This window comes from Bremia lactucae, linkage group LG4 (assembly GCF_004359215.1).
Source record: "Bremia lactucae strain SF5 linkage group LG4, whole genome shotgun sequence".
Lineage (NCBI taxonomy): Eukaryota > Oomycota > Peronosporomycetes > Peronosporales > Peronosporaceae > Bremia > Bremia lactucae.
The window spans coordinates 5930913-5953299 of NC_090613.1; the positions used below are offsets into that span (position 1 = coordinate 5930913).

The 22387-nt window shown below is 44.3% G+C and overlaps 3 protein-coding genes across 3 annotated transcripts; 2 read left to right on the forward strand and 1 right to left on the reverse strand.

Annotated features, from left to right (window-relative positions):
* Window positions 1-457: 457 nt before the first annotated feature.
* Window positions 458-2082, forward strand: CCR75_001906 (uncharacterized protein; the record flags this gene model as incomplete). Its single annotated transcript, XM_067960007.1, has 3 exons — window positions 458-770; window positions 833-1008; window positions 1075-2082. The coding sequence occupies 3 exons, from the start codon at window positions 458-460 to the stop codon at window positions 2080-2082; spliced, it is 1497 nt and encodes a 498-aa protein (XP_067816419.1).
* Window positions 2083-2709: 627 nt separating this feature from the next.
* On the forward strand, window positions 2710-7301 carry CCR75_001905 (uncharacterized protein; the record flags this gene model as incomplete). Its single annotated transcript, XM_067960006.1, has 8 exons — window positions 2710-2769; window positions 2909-5540; window positions 5592-5694; window positions 5759-6360; window positions 6430-6520; window positions 6580-6711; window positions 6784-7010; window positions 7074-7301. The coding sequence occupies 2 exons, from the start codon at window positions 2710-2712 to the stop codon at window positions 5177-5179; spliced, it is 2331 nt and encodes a 776-aa protein (XP_067816416.1). The 3' UTR covers window positions 5180-5540; window positions 5592-5694; window positions 5759-6360; window positions 6430-6520; window positions 6580-6711; window positions 6784-7010; window positions 7074-7301.
* A 159-nt stretch (window positions 7302-7460) lies between these two features.
* CCR75_001904 (uncharacterized protein) lies at window positions 7461-10202 on the reverse strand (the record flags this gene model as incomplete). The annotated part of the gene is made up of 1 exon (XM_067960005.1): window positions 7461-10202. One exon carries the CDS (start codon window positions 10200-10202, stop codon window positions 7461-7463), a length of 2742 nt encoding a protein of 913 aa, XP_067816417.1.
* Window positions 10203-22387: the final 12185 nt, after the last annotated feature.

A 22387-nucleotide genomic window follows, 5' to 3' on the forward strand; every position in this document is an offset into this window, starting at 1 on the left:
AAAATTTAGTAAAACCTAAAAAGAACGATGCAGAAAAAAACGTCTTTGCAACTAACAGACCATGGGCAAAATACGTTCTCAGCAGAACGACTATCCATTTGGGAAAATAAATAAAAACAAAGTAAATTTTGTATTTATTATTGCTCCTTACCCTGAAAGAGTTATATGGGATAGTGGAACGACTAGCTACACTTCTTTTATCAAAGCCAACGGCTCAAAAGTCAGACCAATATTCTTATTTATCAAGTTCTCCATGATTGTTTCTCTCAGCTAAACATGTTATACGTTTTAAATGTTATTTTTCACAAAAATGTAAGAAATTGGTTTGGTATTTAAATAGCTGCTTGTTAAAATGATAAAGGTTACCCATCCTCAAATTAAGTGACTCGTGCTTAATCCTGTCACGTTGCAATATTAGCAATTTTATAAATTAGACAACTAATCAACGACAAAAAACATGTCGCGCTGGCTGTCGAAGCATAAGCTTCAAAGCTGGTCAGCGAGTCGAGAAGAGGTGCGGCTACACTTTCGCTGTACCGCTTGTGGCAAGTGCTGTACCGGTAAAGGCGGCCGTGTGCGCGTTAATGATCGTGAAATAGAGGAGCTCGCCGCTGTCACAAATTCCACAATCATCGAATTCAAGCGGAACTTCACACATGCAATCGAAGATACTGTTAGTGGACGTAAGAAGATGCAATTCATGCTAAAGCAATCACCGAATCAAAATCAATGCGTATTTTTAAAAGGATCCAAGTGCTCTGTCTACGAAGGTAGGAAATATTGATCGCGTGAATCGACAATAGTTTTTACTCTTTGTCGCTTTTGTTTTCAGCAAGGCCAACCCAGTGTCGGACATTTCCGTGGTGGCCACAGCATCTCGTGTCAGATTATGATTGGCAGCTTGCAGCGACGGAATGTGAAGGGATTCAAGCGCATTCAGTGAAAAAGCACGATGATATGCCAGCTTTTTCTTTCAATGACGTGATACCCGAGACCCTTGTGTATGATGTGAGACTCAAAATATTTCAAATTTAAATGAAAACATTTTTTTTCCAAACTTTTGTAATGGTGCAGATTCACCAATCGGGCGAGAACTTTACGTATGACGAGCTTCAAGAGCTCTTACGTGACTTGCAAGAGGTAGAGCCAAACGTCATGGCTCAATACAAAGCCGAATTTCTCGAAAATTTTTCGAGAAACATTATCTTTCGGAATGAAAACATTACAGTTATCGATAGCAATTTCAATGACGATTCAAAACTTACGCGGTGCTTTGTATTTAATGATCGGCTACATTTAACGCAGAGTGAAGTGGCGCTAGTTAAGAAACCGATCGATTCCGAGCGTGAATTTGATCGAAGTTCGTTACTGCTGGATGTCCATCGGGCATTGTGTTTACCTTTTGCGTGGCTGTGTAAGCAAGAGAAGGCATTGCTGCCAATTCGTGTATGTGTCTTGGGTGCCGGGGCTTGCACCCTACCACTCTTTCTTCTTGCACATCACTCATCGCAGGAATTGACGCAGCTCGATGCTGTTGAACCAAACCAATTTGTGATTGAGGTAGCCCAGCGCTATTTTGGTGTCGAGAAGGCTTTAAAAAGCGATTCGCGATTACGAATGCACAAAGAATTCGGTCAAGAATTTATTCAAGCGACTGCAAAGGATAGTCGTTTTGATATGATGCTAATCGATGTCGAGGCTGGTGCGAGCTGCGACGATGTACAAGCGCCTCCGCTTGACATGCTTGACTTGAGTTTCTTACAAAGCGTGAAGCAACGGCTAGTTCCTGGCGGTATTCTTGCAATTAATGTGATCACTCGGTCCAACAAGGTGCTAAGCGCTGTTGAAGCGACACTTCAGCAAGTGTTTTCAAGTGGATTGCGCCTTTCACTGCCTGGTAATACTGTGTTTTTCCTGTTTCATGCACAACACAAAGAGTTTCTCGTGGACGTCCTCGAATTGAAGCGATTGGTTCAAGAAAGCGTGTTTCAAACGCGCTTTGCTCAAACGCCAGCACTTCTTGAAAGGTACAAACTTACTGGGTGGAACTCAGGTGACAAGGCAAAAGTAGAGACGCTTTAAATTTAATTGAGCTCGATGATTTTTCTTTTAGACCTTATAGTAGAAAAAATGCTCTCTTTTTATTTCTTAACAAAACACGAATATTTATGAAAGCAATCTGATACTGGCTGAGTCATGCAAACTTTGTGCCTCCTAAAGATTGATACGATTATATAGTAACACTGTCTCGCACTCTTAAAATAGCGAGGATCCCAGGCTGTAAACATCCTTACGTTTTGTGTAAACGGACTGTGTATTGGTCTATTAATACGCTTAGAAAAAAAACGTGGAAGCGGATTAATGTTGTCAATGTGTTAATCGAAACTTTATAATCATGTGTATATTTGCTAAAAGTATCGACGACCCCTAGCCAGTGTCACCTTGATTCAGATACTATAGGATCAAGAGAAGCTCCTTGTTTGAGATAGAAGTGATAAACTATGATACGTCGAGGCCTGTCACGCTAAAGCTAGTTGCAAGAACAAAGTGAAGAAATTGAACTTGAAATTTTACAATTTCCGATAAATTTTTCCGCAATTTTTTTTTTTGGCAGTAACAATAAAAAACTCGACAACTTCAGATACCTTCCCCGAATGATTGGCTAATAAATCTTGTCGAACGCGAACTCCGTAAAGTTGAGTGGATGCCATGGCGGTTGCAAGAAAGCAGTTGCCCGCGAAGGAGAGTGCGCTCTTCCGCTCCATTGTGGTGCGTTCACACTCCCCCTTATCGGCTGTATCCGTTTTCTTGCTTTTTCAGAAGCTCTTTCAAGCTCCCACGACAGTTTTGACGCTCGGATTATCACCACCTTTCTAACATTCTTCTTCTCGTATGATTCGTGTTGTAGAAATGCTATGAAATCAAGCAATACAAGAAAGGATTGAAAGCCGCGGATGCGATTTTAAAAAAGTATCCGGATCATGGCGAGACGTTGGCCATGAAAGGCCTTACTTTGAATTGTATGGGCCGAAAGGAAGAAGCGTATGAGTTCGTCAAGAATGGGTTACGCCACGACCTTCGTTCGCACGTCTGTTGGCATGTTTTTGGTCTTTTGTATCGTTCCGATCGGAATTACCACGAAGCGATCAAGTGTTATCGTAATGCCCTTCGTATTGATCCCGAGAATCTTCAGATCTTGCGAGACTTGTACCTCTTGCAAGTACAAATGCGTGACCTCAAGGGTTTTGCCGAAACCCGTCGTACCATGCTCACACTCAAACCAAATAATCGCAACAATTGGATTGGATTTGCCATTGCGCATCATCTTGTTGGCAATTATCAAATGGCTATTGACATTATTGTGAAATATTTCAGCACGTTAGACAGTGAACGCGTTGCAACGTACGAAGATAGTGAGATTTATTTGTACCAGAATCAATTGATTGAAGAAACGGGGGACGTGCACAAGGCGCTAAGTCATTTAGAAGAGAGCAAAACTCGGATTCTTGATACCCTTGCGTGGCGTCAGAAAAAAGGACAATACCTATTGCAATTATTGCGCTACGAAGAAGCGCGTGGGATTTTTGAAGAGCTCTTGGAGATCAATTTTGATAATCACGAATATCACTGTGGACTTCAGTGTGCGATTCTTAAACGCCACGATTTCTACGTGACCAACGCGAGTTTGAAAACGCTGCTGATGCCGTCAGAAAGAATCGACTCGTTCAATGAAGAAAAGCTCGTGTCGACGCTTTTATGCTTTTATACAGACAAGATGGCAACACATACAAATACGACCCTTGTGTCGCTGCGGTTTTTAATTGATTTCACCAAGGGTGCCGCGTTTCAAAAGTACACGGATGTGTATCTTAAAAAGCAATTGAAGAAACAAGTGCCGTCTTTAGGTGCCGACTTGAAGCCCTTGTACGTACAAGAAGACAAGGTGAAGGTGTTGGAGGAGCTCCTTCTTGGATACCTTGCAACGCTCAAGGCTCAGAAACCACTGGACGAAGACGACTTGACGGCCACGAGTTCAACGGAACAAGTGCTTTTATGGACCTACTACCTCGCCGCGCAGCATTACGATCGTCTTGGTAAGTACGTGGAAGCGATGAAGTACATTAATCTATGCATCACACGCGAACCGACGCAGCTTGACTTTTTCCAACGCAAGGCGCGTATTTTAAAGCACATGGGCGATCTCAACACGGCCGCCGACGTCATGGTAGCGGGTCGTAAGCTGGACTTGGCCGATCGCTACATTAATAACAAAGCGACCGAGTATCTTCTTCATGCCGATCGGGTCGACGAAGCCGATGCGACAATTGCGCTCTTTACGCGTCACGAAGGCGATCCTCAGCAAAATTTGTACGACATGCAGTGTATGTGGTATGAAAATGAGGTTGGTTGGAGTCAAGTGCGTCAAAAAAAGTATGGCCTTGCATTAAAGCGTTTTGTTGCCGTCAAGACGCACTTTGATGATTTTATCGACGACCAATTTGATTTTCATACGTATTGTATTCGCAAGATGACCTTGCGATCGTATATTCAGCTCTTGCGTCTATGTGACGGATTCTATGGCCGTGAATTCTTTGTCAACGCGGCACACGGAGCAATCGCGTGTTACCAAGCGCTTGCGGATGCACAAGAAGCAAAGGCAAAAGAGGAAGCCAAGAGTGCTGTTGCGACGGCTACCATGTCGGCAGCTGATAAAAAGAAGGCGAAACGTGTTCAAGCAAAAGCGCGAAAAGCGGCATTTAAGAAAAAAAACAAGGACGAAGACGGTCATGTGAAAGAAAACAAGGACGAGAACGAAGTGGTCAAGAATGGAAAAATTAAAGCAACTGCGACGCCTGTAAAAGACGACGATCCATTTGGTTTGAAGCTCGTGGCCAAGCCGCCACTGGAAGAAGCATGGCGTTTTGTCTCGCTGTTACAGCGGTATGCGTTTGACGATGCAAAGACGCATTTGGCAGCGTTTGATATTGCATTGCGCAAGAAAAAGTATTTGCTGTGTTTGCAAGCGCTTTTAAAACTACACCAACTTCCGGTCGTGACGACCGAAATGAATACGGAATTGAACTTGCGTTATGCCGTGTTTCAAGAGGAATTGCAATACGTGAAAAATCCCATTGTATTGCAAGTCATTCAAGCGAAGAAGGCCGAGCTGAAGATGTAGTAGTTGATTAAAGGAGCTCCAGCGAGTTGATAATGAAAAAATCGAGCCCGTGTGCTTTGATGGAATACCGGTAACTTTTGAATAAAACAAGTAGGCGTACCGATATAGAGTAAAAAAGGGAGTTTTTTTGTATTGATTTTTTTAATAAAGCATCGATGGGGTGGTGGGATCGATTGAATTGGGTCCTTCCTCGTCGGGAACAATTGCGTCGATTCTCGACTACGCACGACGCAATTGATGCATTTAAAAAGATCTATGTGATTTCTGGTGAAGCATCGGGTGATGGCATTGGCGCGAAAGTAATTCGAGCGTTATTGCGTCGACAAACGCAAGTTCGATGGAAGTTTCGAGGAATTGGAGGGTACGAGATTTTGGTAGGTTTGAAGCAATGATTTGCTAATGGATGCGACAGTCCAGAAATGTGTCACGTAGGTGACTTTACATCGCTCTTTCCAATGCAAGAGTTGTCTGTCATGGGGCTGGTAGAAGTTCTGCCGCATTTGTGGCGATTCCAGGTTTGTCAATTTGTTTTTTGTTCATGAAAGAATGCTTTATCAATCGAAGTGGTCTTTGATACAGCGACGAATTCACGATACATTGCGTGATATTGAAGAATTTGATCCTGACGTGATTCTTACGATTGATTCCAAGGGCTTTACATTTCGTGTACTTCAGGCACTGCACGTCAACGAGCAGAAAATCAAAGGGAAGCGCATGATTAAGGTTCACTACGTCGCACCTTCCATATGGGCTTATAAACATCGAAATGCACGAGACGTTTTTGAATTGCAACAACTTCTCGACGCAATGTTTACGATCTTGCCGTTTGAAAAACATCTTTTCAAGCTCCAATCGAGTAAGGCAGAACCGATTTCCAATGAAAAAAAGGAGCCATGGTGTCTTTTTGTAGGGCATCCCGCAGTCGAAGACTTTTTGGAAGCAAACGAGGTCTTTGAGACTGATATGTCGCTTCCTTTGGAATCAATGCAGTGCAGTGATATTATCAAAGAACGCGATGCTTTGCTCGATTATTCGTCCTATGATTTGAGCGACTTGGAAGCACGTGGCAAAGTATTTCATGAATTAATGGCTAGTGGACACCAATCGAGTACTCAAGCTCGTATTAGAAAAGGGTTTGGAATTCCTTTGAATGCGTTTGTTATCTGTGCACTTGCGGGAAGGTAACAACAAAGTGTGTTATTCTTTTAAAGAACGCGTTGGGATCGTTGACGATACATTAATTGCTGCAGTCGATCCAACGAAGTCAAAAAGTCTTTGCCGCACATCCTCAAAGGTATTGAAGTTTTTAAACTCAATAATAATCAAAAACAGCAGCAAGAGGTGCGTAACTCTTTCGTTAAAAAGCAATTTGTATTATCTTTAAGTAGGCGTCTGGTTAGATTTATGTTGTCTTTCCGACCATTGCTACAATGGAAGAGCAGATCAAGACTTGTGTTCAGGCAAGTGGACTTAGCTTAAAAAGTCAGATTCTGACCAATCTCCCTGCACATCAACGTCTTGACCTTTTCCGAGTATTGACTACAATGTTGTCGCTTGAATCGTTGCTACTCTTTTAATTAACGCAGACGTGTTATTTCAAATAGAGTTGTGACGTTGCAATTGCTGTGTCTGGCACCATTGTTCTTGAAACAACCCTAGCTACTCTTCCGACAATTGTAATTTACCGAGCCAATTGGTTTACGGAATGGATTGGCAAACAAGTGGCTGCGGTTCGTTTCGTGTCGATTCCGAATTTATTGCTTGGAAAACCGCTTCTACCAGAACTGCTATTTCGTGATTGCACTGTCGCGAAGATTGCAGAGAATATAAGGTACTTGAGTTCAGGTTAGACATTTTAAAGAACTGAGTATACGAGTGAGTATATGAAAAACAGAAGCTTCCAACAGCAGCAAAGGAGCCAAAAAGAGACACGCGAACTCGCACTTGCCATGAGCACTTTAACCAATTGGCGCAAAACGACTCAAGGAAGACGGCAATTCATTCGAGCAAGTGATGTAGTCGCTGAGCATATTATCAAAGTGCTTGATTCGAAAAAAAATACGTAGCGATAGAAATTTAAATTTAATTCCTAAACACGACTTTATTAATGCTTATCAATAAAAACAAATTACATCACGTAACAAGATAAAGTTTGTAGAAAAGACGTTGCCTTTCAAAAACCAAATAACCAAATGGTTTTATAAAAAGAAAGCAGAATTGTACTCATTTAATTTATGTATAGTAAATTTACAAATATGCTCCATTCACGTTTTCGCTACATCTACGCAGGTTTGCCGTTAAGCGAGTTGAGAATTGTCAAAACATCACGAAGAACGCCAGTTGCGCTCGCTGCTGCACCGGTACCGGATCCTTTGAGAACTAGTGGGCGGGGATATTGTACTGATGTGAATCCAAACGCAATTTCATTGTCCTTGGAGTAAAAGCACGGGTGGTCTTCCGTAATAAGACGAGGTCGAATTTTCACACTAATCGATTCAAATACAGACAAATCGATTGATGCAACGTAGTAAAGCCGCTTCTTCTCCGCCCTAGCTGGTAAATAATACATTTCATGAAAAAATTCATCGTAAGCTTCAAATCCAGCAATAATATCTTCCACTTGAATGTCCTTCGACCACGGAATCGCTTCCACCACATTCGTTGGAAGAAAAGGCTCCAACTCAATTGCTTTGGAATCAAGATTGACTCCAAGTGCACGCATTAAAACAATCGTTTTAGCAACGATATCCATTCCCAAGAAATCTTCACGAGGATCGCGCTCGCAATAGCCTTTTCGAAGGACACTACCAATAGCTTGGGATACTTTCGTGCCTTTCATTACTTCATTCGCCACGTAATTCATTGATCCACTTAACGAAGTTTCGATCGTCAAAACCCGGTCACCAGTTCGTAGAATATTGCCAAGCGTGTCAATAACTGGTAGACTTGCCCCAATTGTAGAGGTATACATGAAAAACGTACGTCCAGTCTTAGCACGTGTCGTAGCGAGACTTTCACGCGATAATGTAGGAGGAAGACGATAGACTGAACGTGCATTGGACGCAACGACGTGAATTCCTCGTTGAAAACAAGCCGCATACAATTCAAGCGTATTTCGCTGCCCAGAACAGTCGATTATCATTGGAATTGCCAAGTCTTGGAGCTCATCGAGATAGTTTAACGGTAAATCACCTTCACATAGCTCCCTTTCAGTGACATTTGAGGTACCAATCACGTCATCTCGTGTATCTAAGCAACTTTCCAAGCGCGTAATCAGTTCCTCGTACGTAAATCCGTTGGAATTGTATAAAAAGTCATAGCAATTCGAGCCAAAGCCAACAATATGAATACGAGTTTTGTGCTGATACTGATAGAGTGCTTGTTGTTTCTGAAGTTGACGAACAATTTCCAAAGTAATGAAATTGTAGCCTAATAGAACGACATTTGTAACGAGATATTCCACGTTAAAGGCGTCGTGAACACGACGTACTGCTACCTTGGTGTCCGCGCCACGAATCACACAACTCAACGAGCGTGAACTCGTGCCTTGTCCAACTGCTAACACTTCAATATCTGCATCTGCAAGCGCGCCAAAGAATTTTGTTTGATTGTATGGAATCTTGGACAAATCTTCCGCAACGACTGATAACATGGTCACTGGAGACTCGGAATGAAGGGCATCAACTTCGTGCGATTCAATTGCATCACGGAGTTCAGCATGAATACGCATGGAAGCAACGTCTTCGGCACTGCGTGGAATTACGACACTCATTGCTTGTCCGTGAGCTCCTCGAATCGAAAGCCACACGGGAATTTGAAGCTCTTCCAATATTTTTGTAATTCGAGCGCCAATATTTTCGTCACAATACTTATTGCTCCCATCCTGTAAAATACGTGTTCGTGCTTCAATAATCGCTAAATTCTCTAAAGATGTCGTACACGTTTCGCGAGCATGAAGACGAGGACGGCCACTAATATACGTGCCATGACCATTATACTCCATAGTACTACGAATAAGCATAGTTATGTTGTGTTTAATTAAGGGCACCATTGTCCGTGCGTGGAACATGCGCGTGCCATACACTGCAAGCTCAAGGGCTTCGTAATGATTTAAATGTGACAATGTCGTGGCTCGATCAACAATACGTGGATCAGCGGTCATAACGCCCGAGATGTCGGTATTAATCACCACGTAATCCGCTTGAAGCAAAGCTCCTACTAACGTAGCCGTGTAATCCGAGCCATTGCGCCCAAGAGTCGACGTACGACCAGAGCGCGTCGTGGCAATAAATCCAGTGATCACTGGCACGTTGTTCTTGGTCCATTTGGTAGCAAGCGTTTGGAATTTCTCCTTGGATTCGTCAAAAAACACCTTGGCACATCCATGTGTGTCGTCTGTTGTAAGCCACTCGCGCGCATCGACAAAAAAAGCGTGGACACTTGTTTTTGTCAAGAGTCGTGCAACGATTAAAGCACTAATGCGCTCACCAAACGACAGCACCATGTCGGTGGCTTTGGCGGTTTGTTCCTGGAGGAGCGAGATTCCGTATAAAAGCTCACGAAGTGGTTGAAAGTGGTTACGAATGTCTGTAGTCATATCGTCCATAGGAAAGAGTTTTAGTAGTGTTTGTGTCTCGTGTGCATTTGCAAGCGTAAAGGTTTCAATCGTATCAACGACGTGTAAAGCGCTCTTGGCGTCTCCTTTTGCTGCATATACGACAGCATCGAGCAATAAATCGGTCGTATTGCCCATGGCGGATACAACAATTGCTACAACGCGCTCGCGCTCTTCACGTATGATGCGTAAGAGGCCACAGAGGCGCGTGGGGCTGCCGACGGACGTGCCACCAAATTTATAGACATTGCGTGTGCCATTGCGGTGATCCAGGTGAATTGCATCGTTTGAGGACGAGGCAATTGAACTTGGAGAGGACAACGACGTGCCATATAATGACAGCGGAGTTGGTAGAATCTCCTGGGGCCAATTGGACCCGATAAGGAGCGACGGCGAAGTGCAGTCCATTTAGGTGGGATTCCGAAATGAGTGGCCGAAAGGATCATTTTATTAAATTAAATGCCGACCTTGGTATTTGATAGACAGCGGGCACTTGTAGTACGTCGGGCGTATCCTGCTAAATTAATTTGCTAAACGTGATTTGTGAACTTTCCAGTATAATTTCCTTTTTTGGTACGTAGAAACTTTATTTTATTAATACAGATTATGTATTTTTCCTATACTAAATCTGTAACAGGGTGTATCATTACATGAAAGTGACACTTAAAGGTGTTAATTAATATATTCTCTAAAAGGTAATGGAGAATATTACTTTCCATAGTAATATTCGGAAAGCTTATCCACTCGTAGATATAGGCCATTAATTTTACTTGCTTCGCGGTTCAGTCAGCGCTGGATGCGGGCAAAGAGAGACAGATAAGATTTTATTACATGTTATGTAATTAAGTAAGTATAAATATATAGGACCAGGAGAACTTAATCATATTATAAACAGTTTTAAATTAATCCTCTCTAAAGCATTTTTTTAAAAGAGTCTTCCTCTGCACGTACTAGTGTACATGAAGTGACGTGAGGCACCACTCGCACTAAGGCAGTGCAAAGTGGACTTGTACTGAAGCGGTACAAGTCGACAGTGCCCCGTTACACCTGGTAGCTTTTTGTAGTCCGCCCAAGGACCACATTTCTATCATCTAACATGGACATGCTAGATGATTATGGAAACACGCATCACGTTTCGCGTGATAGCTACTCCTTTTTAAGTGACATAAAAAGGAATGCGGTCGAACGAATGAGTTCGACCATAGGGAATGATGCCATCTTGGCCATGCTGTCCGATATGGTCGGAGGTATCCTCCATTCAGCCATCGTCAAGTTCATACAACATGAGCTTGACGAGGCGAAGGAGAAGGTAGCCTTGCTTAATCAGCAAGGCTCTCAACAGGCAGAACTGTTGAGGTTACAGCAGGTTTAGACCCCTGTATCTGGGATGACGCATACGCGTCACCTTAAAGATCGACATCTCTAAGTATAGGGGAGTCGAATAAGACTCCCTGTTAGGATGATTCGTCGAGTTGGACGATGCCATAAGGGCTCGCCACATCGTCGACGAGAAAATCAAGTCGCATTTGCTCAGTCAAATTTCGCAGGTCGTGCCAAACTTGGGCACTAGGCCTTAAGCTGCGCGACCCATATGTATTTGGGTCGCTAGAGTCTTTAAAAGCCCGGCTCAAACAGACGTTGAACCGCCTAGGGCTGAGTTCAGAGCTCGATCAGAGCTTTTGAAACTCAAGCAAGGCAAGCGTGATGTTCACGCTTATGCCCAGCACATACGACTCTTAGCGAGTTGTATCACGAACAATTTAGTTCATGAACACACGTTGATTACGGTGTTCATGCAAGGATTTACGGATGGTCCCGTGAAGACCGACATGTTCCGCTTGGAACTGGATACGCTTGAAGAAACAATATTCGTCGCGGAACAGGACTTTAACTTGAGACAGGCTCAAGCTAGTTCGTCATTGTATCGTCCTTAGGACGATAAGAGCTTGGAGGTCCAGAACATATGGAGCTCTCTTATGTCGAAAACAAGAAACCTCGGTTATCGAACAATAAGCGAAGGCAGAAATGCGATCGCTGTCAAAAGTGAGGTCAATACGCTCATGAGTGTGGTGCCCTACGCCCAGTACCGAGAGGTACTGAACGTAATAATGTACCGAATGCCAAAAAACGCAACGGTTGCGGGTCTGACGTTGTTGCGAAATCGCAAAAACGAGGCGAACCGCCAAAAAAACGGTCGAGGTCAGTAGGGGCGCGACGCCCTACTGATCCAGCAACCTCAAGAGAATTTGCAAATCTATTGACGAAAGTTGCTCCAGACACACAATCATTATGTGCTTCTGCACTAAGCAGATAAAATTGACAAATAATTTGCACTTAGAGCCTTAGTGGACTATTTTGTTGTTGTCGAATAACTTTATTCGGCGCCAGTCGCTAGAGGGTGGTAGGCTCAAATATGCTGAGCGCGACATCCCTCCAACGAGGATGACGGTGCGTCTAGCAACAGGCGCATTGATAAAAGTGATGAATCACGTAGTGAAATTTCACTACACTTCAAAAGATTTACAGTATGATGATGATTTTATCGTACTGGATTTGGATAACAAAATTGATGTCATCCTAGGTCTACATTGGCTCAGAACATATCAGCTTAGAATCAGCTAGCAGCATCGATCCATAAAGATGCCTGCCACTTGCTCATCAAATGGGCATCTGATGTACGTCTTGGAGCGTCCACAAGCGTGTGGATGCACTACGAGTGAGTGCGATGACCTTACTTGTGGTACGGTCGTTAGTACGACTGCACAAGATTATTAATCACACTGTGGAGTCGGCTGCCGGCGGCTGTGCGAATGCACAGGCCGTGCCAAAGGTCCACCACTCAAAAAAAGGCGAGTGGATTGAGACATAAATGTACGCCTATCGAACGACATTCAAGAACAATACCGATTGCCCAAAAAGGGCAATACGATGATCCAAGGTCGAGTAGAGAGTAGACCGTAGAGGACCCGACTGTGATAGCGCAATCACACTTCGAAGACGTTGAGGGAATAAGTCCCCACGTTTTCGAAGAGAATGCTCCTCAAATAGATAGTGCTGAAGTGACTAGACTTCAGCATTCCGAGGGATTAATCCCTCGACAGCCTGTGGATAAATCCCAGGAAGAAACCGAGACATTGAGTGTCTTGGGTAATGACGGATCAAGAGTAGGCGCTTATACTCTTTATCTATATGCGCCTCCGACGTTAACTTCTAAAATTACTCAATTACCAACCCTACAACCTAAGCGGTTCTTGAGAGATCAGCGTAATGGTAGAATCAAGCAGATCTGCGTACTCGTCACAGAGGACGAATACGTAACCGATATTTGGTCAGCGTAATTTTTTCAGAGAACGAACGGGTACTCAGCAGCTCATCGATGGACGAAAGTGTCTCCGATGTGAGGACATCGGATTGAGAGATATACTACTCAATCCTGGAAGTCACTTAAAACAAATCCTTTATACAAGGATTTTATCGATTTCAGGGGTGAATTCCTTAAAGCAGTTCCATGCGAGTTGCCTAAGGATAAAGGCACTTGACATGAGATCAAGCTCAAACCGGGCTCGAATTACTGTGTCATGGAGCAGTGGCCACTGCCTCATGACCAAGTACTTGCGATCGATAAATTTTTATCGATAGATTAAATGCGGGCCATGTAAGGGAGCCAACCTCCCCACACCGCTTCCCGACCTTCTGTGTGCGAAAGGCCACAGGAGGGTGGCGGATAGTGCACGCATTCAATATACTGAATGCTGCAACGGTACCCGCTCAACGCCGATACCAAGAAAAGACGTAATTATGGATGGTATGTCTGAGAGTATTATTTTTCGTCAATGGATCTGATGGATGGATTTTATCAGATCCTTATGCGTGAACGGGACATCCCGTAGACAGCAGTGAGCACTCCCAGTGGGATGCTCTGGGAATGGCTAGTTATGCCACAGGGGCTTAGTACCACCCCTGCAACATTCAACAGATGCGTCACGAATTTATTGAGACCGGTGCGAGAGTTCGCACCGAGTTATTTTGACGATGTATTTGTCCATAGCCGGGCAATAGACAGAAAGACGGACGTGGAAGTTCATAAAACTCACGTTTGTCAGGTTCTTACACTTATAAGAAAGCATAAGTTGTCCGCAAATCTCAAGAGTATATATTCGCTGCAAGCGAAATACCATTTCTTGGGTGCATCGTCGGTAAACACGGCGTGTGATTTGATCCCGAAAAGATCAAGGCAATTATCGACTGGCCAGTTCCAGTCGATGTTAAGGGACTATCTCCTCGAAGATGAGCCATTCATCGTATATACGGACCTTGCGTCATTACGCACGGCCGTAAACAGCCCACACCTCTCGCAAAGAATGGCGAGGTGGCTATCCTTCTTCGCGGAGTACAATTTCTACGTGGAATACAAACAAGGTCGACTCAATGTCGTAGCTGATGCGTTATCACGCCGACCCGATTTCAAGCCGGTTGCGCACTCCAATAGCGAAAATAATCCCACTGTTGCAGCACTCATTACAAGTGTTCCGTTATCAACTATGTTTCGTGACACAATGAAGCCTACACACAAGATAAGGACCTTCTATGTTTAATAGATCATCTAACGAATCCATTCAATAAATCTTATAAAGATTTACCGGCTTTATATCGATCGTGATCCGATTGATACACAACACACAACGGCTTACTGTATTACACAGCCGTTTCGGGCGAAAAAAAAACTTCACGTGTCGTCGTTCCAGCTCATAATAAATTGTGCGTGCGCATAATGTATGAGTGTTGTGATGCACCAACAAGTGGGTATCGTGGACGTGAGAAAACTAATCTCTTGGTAAGTTGCAAATTTTACTGGCCCCGCCAGTATCCGTTATTTCGCAAATATATTCGTGCTTGCGAGGTATGTCAATGGGTGAAGCCTAGCCTTTCATCACGTGCACCTCTCTAACCTCTACCACTTACGGCAGAATGTTGGCAGTCGGCATCTATTGACTTCGTCTTCGGATATCCGTAAAATGATCACAAAAATAATGGAATCCTTGTTTTTGTAGATAGATTCAGCAAGATGGTACATCTTGCTGCAGTACCAAAGTCAATCACGGCTCCGGGCTTTGCCCGTGTCTTTATCGACACGGTAATCAGTTTCCACGGTTCACGGCGGAGTTTTGACAATCCGTGATCTCTAACTGCATCGGAGAGGCAATGCGTGTGCAATAGAATTTTTACGTAGGATGCGAACGCATCCTATGTTTTACGTTGGTCGGCTCCGCCCGTACCGTTTTCTTCCGAGGACGGATCTGACCACCCTTTATAAAAATCCCTTAAAGATTCTTGTGGTCATAAACCAGATTTTTTTTAATGCTGAATTTGGAGATTCTCATGTCGGGTCCGAAAATCCTCGAAACCGCGATGAACTGACGACAGCTCATCACGAAGAGCGTGATACATCCGTTCGTTCTCCAACATGGAGTACGCACTCTTCATCGAACGGTCTTCAAACCGCTCGATATAGGGAGCCTGCCCCGTCTACTCCAACGAGCGACGCTTACCGCGCTCGTAATCAAGACCCTTACCAGATTCATGGAGGAAGTGGTCGAGTTTGTCGATCTTCGACTCTAGATCTGACACACGAGTCAGATCTAATGCTCCCTCCTCCGCCAAAATTATTGGTGAATTCCCACAGTGGTCAACGTTTCCTTGTGGAACGTATCCAGAACCGCCGTGATGTGAAGGGGCAACGAACGCGTTAACTTGTCCGCTGGCGTGGTTATCCACCTTCGCATGACAGCTGGGAGCCTCGTTCCCAGCTGATTGTTGATATTGAAGGCCTCGTCCGTCAGTATGACGAGACCCATCCGATGGATCAGAAGGTCCATCGGAAAACACGCGCCCCTGGCGCCTGTAAATCGATTGCAAAGCGTCAATCGCATCGCGCATCTCGATAGAGATGCGAGCACTTCCCCAACGAGAAGAAAAAATATAGACATCCCATTTTACTCGCTTCGTGTTGTCAACACAACACAGACAAGGATCACCCAACGCGAGGCATGGATTTCCTGCCATACGAGACAAATGATGCAATTTATACCTTGCACCGGTTAGAGTTCGTTTTTCAAACTTAACGCGAATCGTGTAAACTATTTGAAGTCAGGCTTTGCGTCCATTTCTTTAACATTGCGAATGAATGCGCTCCAGACTTGCATCAACGAGATTTATATCATTTGTTGTTGCCACTATACCATCGATGCTTAAGAAAAGCATCGAGATAAAAAATCTTCCTTAGCGCGAAAGTTCATCGCGCTGGGATCAAGGCCATGTAGCTTTGTCGCAATAAATAAGGGATATTTAATATGAGGAGTAGTCTCTCCAGACAAGCTATTAATTAGCTGCTCGGGTAAAAGCCACGGCTTCTTCCCAGGGGCAAGACAATACATTTTGCTGCTACGCTTCCCTGAGTGGTACCCACGTAGCAGGGTTACCACGAGAACTTTTATTACAATGGCTTACGCCATCGTCATCACCACGCATTGAGATAAGTGCGGTTGACGGCACGGAGACGGTGCTGGCGGCGAGGAATCATCCTTATCGTCGGAACCGAACATGCTATAGCGCTATTAGCACGTCTATCCGATTCAGCCCCCCCCATTCGAAGGCTCATAGTCAGCGCCTGACGACGATCAGGCGACTAGTCTGCTCTCTCAGAGTCGGCCATTTCGTCCGACTCGCATTCATAGTCGACATCCAAAGAGGGGCCGCACGCACGTGGTGATTCACCACGTACACCCGCAAAATTTAGAGTTGCGGGAGAAGGTGACACTACGGTAGACGAAACGTCTGCGGCAAGAGACCATACTGCGTCGCCCGCGGCTGCATGAACCGCAGCCGAAGGCGCCGCATTATTCGCACGCCGCATGGACTTCTCGACCATGCGATAGAATTAAAAATGATGGTTTTGACCAATCAACATCACTTTTAATTAAGTGTTCTTATAGTGACTACTCTATTCAATGACAGTCATATTGATTGTCGTTTCAGAGAAGGGTGATGTTACGGGGTGTATCGTTACATGAAATTAATACTTAAAAGTTATTAATTAATAAATTATCTAAAACAGATATTAGGAGATATTAGTTTACATAGAAATATTCGCAAAGCTTATCCACTAGTAGATAAATGCCATTTTATCTACTTGCTCCGCGGTCCAGACAGCGCTGGACGCGCGCAAAGAGAAAAACACGTAAAATTTTATTACATGTTTTGTATTAGTATGTAATTTAGTATAAATAGATAGAAACAGAAGAGCTTAATTATATTAGATACAATTTTTTTTAATCCCCCCTTAAAGCAACTTTTTATAAATAGTCTTCTTCTGCACGTACTAGTGTTCGTGAAGTGACGTGAGGCACCACTCGAACTGAGGTAGTGCGAAGTGGAATTGTACTGAAGCAGTAAAGTCGGCAGTGCCCCGTTACAAAAACTATTTTAGTATTGACCTCTGTTGCGACCAACTCTTAGCATCTGAAAAATCCTTCCTCTGAACGTCGTGTACATGAAAGTGTTGGAGAGGTGGTCTGCGCAGTAGAAGGCAAGACTGGATGGGATTCTTTTATAGGTACTTGATTCGCCAAGCGCAAAAATAAATTGTATACCAATGCCTTTCAATGTGTTTTTGGCACAGAAAAATTTCCTTTTTAAGGGTGCTTCATTAAAAAGCGAGGCCTTAGAGCGGATCCCGCTAAGGTAAAAGCCATAGCAGATTGGCCGGTTTTTATGTACCAAAAGGATTCGCGGAAGTGGTTGGGTCTCGCCAATTATTTACACAGATAAAGCGAAAATTACGCTGATATGGCTAGACCATTACCTAAATTAATTAAAATGATATAAATTGGTACTGGACTAGCACAAAGCAAAATGCTTCTCAAGCAATTAAGGATAGTCTTATCCGTGCCCCGATTTTGGCACTACCAAATCCAAATTGGCCTTCAGTGTCGTCTGTGAGGCATCGGATTTTGTCATTGGTAGTGTTCTGTTACAAACAGATGTTGATGGGCGTGAACGTGCTATTGCGTTCGAGCCTAGACAGCTTTAAGCTGCGCAAAAGAACTACTCAGTTCATGACAAAGAGTTACTTGCAATGAAGTATGTTCTCGTCAAATTCAAATTCGTTTGCTAGCTCTAAGCCGTTTGTAATATATACAGATCACGCGTCACTGAATCAGGCTCTAAATTGTCGGCACGTTTGTGTGCAAGATTACATCGATTTCTAATCGATAACGTCCTGTAGCTATATTGCACGGAGGCTGCGGATCCTTCGCGCGTCGTTGCTCCTTATACTGAAAATTTGAAGTACCGAATCTCTGTAAGGCACACGATACTGTCGTTGGTGATCATCTCGGTATAGAAAAGACGTACGGCTCTGTAAGCCAGATTTATTGGTGATCCAAAATTTACAAATGGGTCAGCGCACACGTTCGCACATGCAAAGCATGCCAACGGGTTTAGCCCTCGGCGCATGCTGCTAGACTACTGGCAAGTCTACCCGTACCCACAGGATGTTGGGAGTCCATTAGTCCCTGTGCTACCTCTATTTTTTTCTATGACATGTCGCGTCGACGTGCGGCCGTAGGATTCGCTCTTGCAACGTACGCTAATGTCTCAGACTACTTTTAACAATCCTCCTCGCGATCGTATCTCCGCCGCCACACCTAGCACAATCTCGTGAGTGCTCGCAAACCCGCAAATTTGTGCTGGTCCAATGCATTTGCTAACAATCCGCGAGCATGAGCTCCGACCGGATGTAGCGTATCTTCACAACGCCGCGACGAGCAAAGTCTTTTAATGAACTTTTGACCCACGTAGATGTGAATTGCTTTCAAGGACGTAGCCTTCCTTCGATCTGGCAAATTGCAGCCTGATTATCCACATGCATTTGCATCGGCAGAGCCGGCGCAAGTATCACCTCTTTCCGCATCTCTTGGATACCAAGAAGCCTGCGTGCCGTCTCAGATACCGCGACAAACTCGATATACATGGTCGACAGAGAGAGACCACCCTGTTTCTAGGCTGCCCAGCTCAAAAGCATCCCATTTAGCACCACGACGGCACGACTGTTTTCTCCCTTGTCGGCAACAAAGTCGGCATCACTGAAAGACTCGAGCGTCATTGGCTCGTTACGTTTGATGGCAGCGCGCATTTTAAGCCGCATCACCCTGCTGTCTTTGATAGCGCACAGTCTTCTTTGCCAGCTTCCAGTCTCAAACGCGTGGCGCACGTGTGTGTCGCGTTGCTTTATGGAACGCAACTGCAATTTCTGGGCGCGTACATCCTGCGAATTATTGCAGACTGCCAACGAGCTAATGGAACGAACGAATACTGGGCGTCCGGATCCGGCAATACCCTGCAGCACCACACTTTTCGGCGTAGCTTCGTCGTAGCAGTCATCACTGATAGGCGGCCGTGTTTTGCCGAGGCCATGTCGTGCTCACTCAACAGCTTGCTGGTAACTTTCTTCAGATCGAGAGCATATATGTGCGAGTCGATTTCGAGCCCAGTTCAAAATCACGGACCCTGGACCTCTTTGCAGCTCTGTCCCGTCAAACGTGCGGATCATGAGCCTGCGCTGACGCTCATCCGGTACACGCATCGCTTGCTGTACAACCGGCTCATTCGTAGCGCGTAGTTCTGTCCTGCCGCCTACTCCAATGCAAAGGACTGGTCTCCTGCAGCACATCGCCTTGCGGAGCGCGCCAATCCGGCGGTACAACTTGTATTCCTACACCATGCGCGTATGCAAGGTCTCGACCGTCCCTTTGCTGCGCGGGTGAATTGCCTAGTACGTCGATGTACATCAGCGCACCACCGCGGCCGTTACCAAGAGCCGAGTAAGAAATCCAAGACTCAATTTCTCCTAGCATACGCTCATTCTCATCTCGCTTCACTTACGAGGCTCCATCTACGCCATCCGCGCTTGGAGGTCAGGAGAGCAGCAAGAATTCTTGCGTTAACGTCGTCACCCCTTTCGTGAGCGGCCGGTGTGCCTTCCACAGCCACAAGGAATGCTGCGGCCTTTTCGTGGCCGACGTCATAGCTGACTGGGGTCAGTGCGTTCGGCGTGCTGTCGGAGCCAGTCGTTTGGCTTATAACCTGTTGGGGAGGTGGTCTGCGCAGTAGAAGACAAGATTGGAAGTGATTATATATAAGATCCTTAGCTCACTATTCCTAAGCCTTTCCTATGACTCATCGCGGGCGTCATCATATCGTGCCATCCTAGGCGTCATCATGTCGCGTCTTCGTGTGGCCGGGGGTTTCCTCGCGCAACATTCGCTAATACTTTAACGGAAATAGCCTGGGTCACCTTTGCCTTCACTGTTATCAGTGTAGGTCAGCTAATATTGAGGCAATCCTAGTGTAGGCGGGCGCTTCCAAAGCGACCTCGCACTAGAAAGTACACACCTCCAAGCACAACGAGAAGCGGTCTGACCGTCTTTTCTCACGTTCAGCGAGTGGGCGCTAAGGCGACCTCACCCAACGAACTTGTACCTTAGAACAAATTTTGTCACGGAAGCGGTTGCTCGTCTTCTCGTCCGCACATGTTTTCTAGGAAGTAGCTTTAACACTGATTTATATTAAATGGGATCACAAATTAAACCTTCTTGACAATATAAGTTGCCATCAATGTGCATATGTCTACATGGCGAGCGTATCAGTCTAGATAACTCAGCTCGCGGATAACGCTAGGCGTCATCCCTTTCAATTTGAATGCACCTATGTGCATCACATAAACAAGGGTGGATCACTGTGTAACATTAGGCAGTGAGCCCGTCACAAATATCGGCAGCTCCTCTGGTAGCGTGATTAAACGGACTCTTTACCTTAGATAAATTTTACAGGCAGAAAACTTTATGCTATCCGACGTTATAAAAAAATATTCTTGCATCGATTATCATACTTTTTGATTAAATTAATGTTGCAATTTTTACGCGCCTTAGACCAACACTGTAACGGTGGTGACGCATCAATCGAAATTGTGTCCAACAATTGTATTTACTATCTTGTAATATAATTGCTTTTAATTAAACCAACCCGTATAATTATGCTAAATTAGAGCGTAACAATTCATTCAATTTTATTCTATTTCGTAATCTCGCTGAGAAATGTATGAAGCAACTGGCAGTGAAGGAGAAGCTATTGATGCCTTTCTTTACTAATTTTTTTTCCTCCCGGCTGTTGAATAATATTTGCACGATATTTTTAACAACCTCGAAGGTTTTTTGCATTCTCTGTAATGCTGTTTCTTATAAGGCAGCCGCTATGGCCACATACCTAATACTATGGCCACAAAAATAACTACTAAAACTACCACGGCACAGACGACTGATCTAACCAATTACAGCTAACCTTGTGATTTTACAAAAGGCGCTAGAGCAATTTATGGTTGGCGTGAAAATGTGCGTTGAAATATACTTTCCTGCATCAGGGAGCGACATATGACGTGCGGTATACAACACAGATGCCGTATAGACGAGAAGAACCCTACTTTTATAAAGAAACTATCATGACGTATGTTGACGGCTACATGGCGCGCGCAGAATAGCTCCGAGGAATGCTGGAGAAGAAAAAGGCTCCTAAAGCCGTGAGCAGCCGTAGATGTGGACAAGTAAGATTTATCGGAAATTGCTTACGAGATAGTATCATCGGACCTAACTGAATTTTGCTTTTCACAGAGGAGGAAATGACCACGAAACCACCGCGGAAACAGCCGAATTGCGTGGTTTCCTAGTGTGTAAGTTGACTCGAGCTCCTGCATTAGTAATTCGTCTTCAAATTGTCTGGATGCTCTTGTACAGCCGTGATTGTCTCTGAAAAATCAAAAGTCAAGTCAATGCGAAAGATTCGTTCGAAAAGCAGATTTTTTGCCCTACGGGTTTCCACAGCATTTCACATGAAAGCGACGTCCTTGGTAGGGAATTTTGCTTCACGAGGTAGGAGCTGCACTATTTCGATGTGTTTTCACGCTTCAATGTATGTAAATATGTTGCATTTAATAACTACTAGTCTCCCGGAACAGGCAAGTCGTATTTTGCTCAAGCCATCGCAACGGAAGCAAATACTTCGTTTTTTTGCCACTTCATCAAGCAGCTTGGATCAAAGTGGCAAGGTGACAGCAAAAACAGCGACACCAGTAAAATCATATCAAAATAATGTATTTATTGACGTTTGTCTTATAAGCTGGTTAATATACTTTTTGAAATGGCGCAAGAGAAAAGGCCTGCTATCGTTTTAATAGATAAAATTGACTCGTTCTCTGTAACTATAGGTCTGAGGCCGAATTTTTTTTTCAGACACATAGCATGGCCAACAAGCATGACGGTGAATTGGTGCTCGGCACTAAGAATGTACCATAAGAACTTGATCCAGCGCTCGAACGGTGATAGATTGTGTATATTTGGTCATAAATGTGAATTTCAGATACTTACATATTTGCAAAACCTGATTTACATTCCTCCTCCCGAAGTTAATGCAAGCAAAATTTTGCTAGGCATTCATGCACGCGATACACCGAACGAGCTAAGCATTGCTGATCTCACGGCAAT